We start from the raw sequence: 5211 nt of genomic DNA, 5'->3' as shown, positions 1-5211 counted from the left end.
CAGGGATAACCCTGATCTCTGGGGGCAGTTCATTCCAGAGGGTGGGAGCTCCCACAGAGAAGGCCCTCCCCCTTGGGGTCGCCAGCCGGCACTGTCTGGCTGACGGCACCCTGAGGAGACCCACTCTATGGGAGCGTACCGGTCGATGGGAGGTACTCTGCGGCAGGAGGCGGTCTCGAAGATATCCGGGTCCGATGAAGATATTTGTACCTGCCCTGCTGAAAAACATCAGAAACATGTGTGGATATGGAAAATTACTTTCTCAAGGTATCTGGCTCATGACTAGTAGCTTTCTGATTGCAATGAGCAGTCTGCGAAGGAGTATCCAGATGCCTGAGGTCCTCAATTTACAACAGTTCGTTTAATGACATTCAAAGTTATAATGACACTGAAAAAAGTTTCCTATGTTTGGTTTTCACACTTACAGTCACTGCAGCATCCCAATGGTTGTGTGATCAAAATTCAGATGCTGGGCAACTGACTCATATTTATGACAGTTGCAGTGTCCCAGGATCCCATTTTGCGACCTTCTGACAAGCAAACTCAACGGGGAAGCCAGATTCACTTAACAACCCTGTTATTAACTTAATAACTGCAGTGATTCACTTAACAACTGTGGTTGTAAACTGGGGCAAAACTTAACAACTTAGCAGCAGAAATTTTGGGCTCAGTTGTAGTCGTAAGTCAAGGACTACCTTATTTCATATCAGTTCCTTGACGAAAACAAAGTAGTTTTTAGCATACTTCGCTCCTCTGAGTTCAAGACAATTCCCTCTCAACCCAAGACAAATATTCTATTCCATTGTTTCCCAACCTTGGGAATTTCCAGGAGTGTGGACTTCAACTCCCAGAATTCTTATCAATGGTCATATTGGCTGTGGAATTCTGGGAGTTGAAGTCCCTACTTCAGGAAATTCCCAGGGTTTATTAGCTCACCACAATGCCTCCAAGAATGCTCAACGGAACAGCCAAAGCTTGTGCTCCATGTTTCTCAGACAGCATATAGGGAAAGATTTGGGGGACACGGCAAAAAGATGCCGCTTAGGGAATGGACGGATAAGAGACAGCATAGCCCTCAGCTAAATAATGGGCAGGGCAAGAGACTTAAAGGGACCCGCCCTGGTTTTCTGTAAAAGAAATGGGAGGAGATTTGTACTTTCAGATTCAGTACTTTCAAGTTTCTACTATAGATCAGGGCTTTTCAACCTTTTCACCCACTGTACCACTTTTAGGATATGGCAATATCCGACTACCACGTCGCCAAAAAAAAAAGAGGAAAAAAGTGATAAAGTACAGGTAGTCCTCGACTTATAACAGTTCTCTTAGTGACTAGTGACTGTTCGAAATTACAATGACACTGAAAAAAGTGCCCCCCAAGCCACAGCCAAGCAAGACACCTGCCTGCCCGCCCGGCGGTGCTCTTCCTCCTGTCCGAGGTTTTCATTGTTGTGAGCATTTCTGTTGAGGATTGGCAGCAGGGGTGGGGTGGAGAGGTGTTTGGTTTTTATTCCCCCCCGTCTGCTGGGTGGCTGCAGCAGGTTTTGGTCACTTCACATGACCCTGGGACACTGTGACCGTCATAAATATGAATCCGTTGCCAAGCATCTGAATGTAAATCAGAAGACCCTGGAGATGCTGCAACATTCCAGCTGATTGGCGCTTCTTCTGGGCTCAGCAGAAGCACCAGGATCAGCGCCGAGCTCCAGCTGGAGCCTGGCGCTGATCCTGACGCTTCCACTGAGCCCTGACAGCCCCGAAGAAGCGCTGATCAGCTGGAAAGCGGCACTGATCCTGGCGCTTCCACTCAGCCCTGACAGTCCTGCAGTGTCTTATCTGTCCGTTCCCTTGTAGTGTTTCTTTGGCCAGTCTCCCACATCATTACAGCAGTGGCTCCCCAAACCTTTGGGCACCGGGGACTGGTTCTATTAAAAAAAATATGCCATGAACAGGTGGGGGCATAGTTTTGTGCATTGCGTAGATCCTGCCCTTACGCATATTGAAGGAAAAGTCTTCATTATGGTTCAGTCCAAGCCGGGAATAAAAACATGGCGACTGCTTTAGAAAGAAGGTTGCAGTTTATTGAAGAGGAGAGCCAGACAGAAAGATGGCTCTGGAAGAAAAGAGAGAAGAGTACATGTAGGGAGTGGGTTTTTATACCTTCTTGGGCTTTTGTTTGGAGTTCTTCCTGTGGCATGAACTTTGACCTGAGTCTGAGTGTGCCTTTCTCGTATTCTGATGGTGGTGGGTTAATCCTGTTATCCTGCTTCCCTGGGGCTATGGCTGATGACTCTTAGATTTTTGGTGTGAGGGATTGTTGATTCTAGGGATCTTTGTCTTCCTAATCCCAGCTTCTTGACTCCAATCTTTCTAACAAGATTATCACATCAGCATTTCTGCAACCTGGTTTCTGTCTGGGGCAGAGAGACTTGTGAGGGGGGGTTGGTTTCTGCCTTTAAAATCCTTTGGGAAAATATATTCTGCCTTTTTAATATCCCCAAAAATATTTCTTTCTTTGGATTGTTCCCACACGCAGATGAAGTTTCACTTGCTTCCACGGCTCAGTTCCTAACAGGCTATGGACCAATACTGGCTCAGGAGGTTGGGGACACTTTCATTACAGGACAATGCCGAATGTATTAACAATGTAAATTGGCAGGGAGCTTGTCATATATGAATTTTTATCTTTCTTGCATGGGAAAAGGTATGTTTAGAGCAGACATGTCAAACACAAGGCCTGAGGGCCAGATGTGGCCCGCGACGTTTCATGTGGCCCGCGAAGCCATCCTGGAAACAGTGAGGGAACGGCCCTCTCTGCCTTGGCCCTGGCCCAGGCCGGCCGGGAGCCAATGTACAATTTTGTGGTGGCCATCTATGCTGAAATGCATTCAGTCTTAGCTCCACAAGGCCGTCTGGAAACAGCGAGGAACCAGCCCCTGCTGCATTGGCCCCGCCCCCTGGGTGCATGCTGGGGAGGTGTCACCCTTTGTGAGGAATGAAGAAATGGACCATCGCCTGGAAGTGGCCAGCAAATGGCCCTCGCCTACTTCACATATCTAGCTTGATGGGCTCTGGGGGAGGGGTTTCGGCAGGCTCTTCCAGTGGACCATGACTTAGCGCTTGCCCTGGTCCCACCCCATTCTGCCAGAGAACTTCAGATCTGTCCCACTCCTGCCCAGGCCCCCACAGGCACCCTTGATGCGAATGAAGTAGAGCTGGCCATGCCCACCCAGTAGGCTGCACCCACTCCAGCCACGCCCACCCAGTAGGCCATGCCTATCCTGGCCACATCTACCTGCCCCCCCCCCCGAGGACACCCACAATGCTGATGCAGCCCTCAATGAAATTGAGTTTGGCACCCCTGGTTTAGAGGGTAAGCTACAGTTCTGCCTGTGAGCCATCTCAAAGGGGTAAGAAACTATGCCACTCACATTCTTTGTTGTTGTTGTTATCAAACACATGTGTGAAATCCCCTAGGTCAGGGGTAGGCAACCTTGGCTCTTTTATGACTCGTGGACTTCAACTCCCAGAATTCCTGAGCCAGCATGGCCCAGCTTGGAAACCTCTCCCTTTCCCCTCAGCATGGCTGGCTCAGGAATTCTGGGAGTTGAAGTCCACGAGTCATAAAAGAGCCAAGGTTGCCTACCCCCTGCTCTAGATGGAAACAAGTCAGTTTGAATTTTTGGAAATAGGAAGCGTGCACTTTTGCTCTCTCATTCCCCGAATCCGTTACCGAGTATGATATGGCTGGTCCTTCTTTGATGTTCTTTCTAACTCTCTTGCGATTAATGGGGGAGCTAGCTAGTCATTTAGAAGCTACAAGGAGAATGGGCACCTGTTCTTCCATCATGTTTTGCAAGCCTCTGCTCACATTCTCAGGATCAGAGAAAGCCTTACAGCGACAGGAAATGTAAGGAACTATCGTAGGAGTGGCTTTGGAAGGATAATTGTCCACTAGCCTTAAAGGATTAGGCGCTCTGGGAAGATGGTGCAGTGATTGAATCCACCTTGATCTGGGTTTTCTGTTAGGGATGCAGTGGGGATGAGCGAGAAATGGCAAAGACTGTGGCTGATGTCATCTCCAAGTGGGATAAGCAGACCATTCTGGAGGGACAGGAACCGGCTGAATTTTGGATTGCCCTTGGAGGCAAAGCTCCCTATGCCAGTGACAAGAGGTAAGATCAACTGGACTTGTTGTATCAAGTTCTCTTCTCCTTCTCCTCCTCCTTCTCCTTTTCTCCATCCTTCTCTTTCTCCTCCTCCTTCTCCTTCTTCACCTTCTTCTCCTTTTCTCCTCCTCCTCCTCCTCCTTCACCTTCTCCTCTTTTTCTCCATCCTTCTCTTCCCCCTCCTTCTCCTTCTCCTTCACCTTCTTCTCCTTTTCTCCTCCTCCTCCTACTCCTCCACCTTTTTCTTCTTCTCCTTTTCTCCATCCTTCTCTTCCTCCTCCTCCTTCTCTTTCTTCTTCACCTTCTTTCCTTTTCTCCTCCTCCTCCTCCTTCTCGTTCTTCACCTTCTCCTTTTCTCTATCCTCTCCTCTTTCTCCTCCTCTCCTCCTCCTCCTTCACTTTCCTCCTTTTCTCCATTCTCCTCCTCCTCCAACTGTTGTTCTCCTTTTCTCCTCCTTTTTTCATTTTCTCCTCCTCCTCCTCCTCCATCTGCCTTCTGGCTGTGGGATCCTTTTGTGCATGTTTGTCTCTGCACACTCAGAGAATATATAAATAGTCCTTGACTTACAACCATTCATTTGCAACCATTCAATGTTACACTGGCACTGAAAGAAGTGACTTATGACTGGTCCTCGCCCTGGTCCTCGCATCCCCATGGTCACATGATCAGAATTTGGGGGCTTGGCAACCAGGATGTGTTTGTGACAGTTGAGTGTCCCAGGTCAGGTGATCACCATTTGTGACCTTATTTAACATAGATTTATATGCCGCCCTTCTCCCTATAGGACTCAGGGCGGCTTACAGCATATTAAAACACTTAAAACATCATCCCCCCATAAAAACCTGTTAAAAACCAAATATTTTTTTTCGCTGTATAATTAATTAAAATTAAATTAAGAATTGTCCCTGTTTAAAAATTCTCCCTAGGCCAGACCCGCTTGTTGAAAAAGCCATGTCTTGAGGGCGCGGCGAAAAGGTAGGAGATCCGGAATCGTCCGGATCTCGGGGGGTAGTTCGTTCCAGAGGGTGGGGGCACCCACAGAGA

General features: G+C 48.2%; 1 protein-coding gene across 1 annotated transcript in view; it reads left to right on the top strand.

Annotated features, from left to right (window-relative positions):
* VILL (villin like) overlaps positions 1–5211 on the top strand; it is a 60536-nt gene that overhangs the window by 41784 nt on the left and 13541 nt on the right. Inside the window, exon 15 of the mRNA XM_015812412.1 lies at positions 4027–4172. Coding sequence (XP_015667898.1) covers positions 4027–4172 — 146 coding nt within the window. The remainder of the gene's footprint in view (positions 1–4026; positions 4173–5211) is intronic.

This window comes from Protobothrops mucrosquamatus, unplaced genomic scaffold (genome assembly GCF_001527695.2).
Source record: "Protobothrops mucrosquamatus isolate PMUCROS unplaced genomic scaffold, P.Mucros_1.0 scaffold81, whole genome shotgun sequence".
Classification (NCBI taxonomy): domain Eukaryota; kingdom Metazoa; phylum Chordata; class Lepidosauria; order Squamata; family Viperidae; genus Protobothrops; species Protobothrops mucrosquamatus.
The sequence above is the reverse complement of the archived record's forward strand: the minus strand, read 5'-3'. Positions and strand labels throughout refer to the sequence as shown.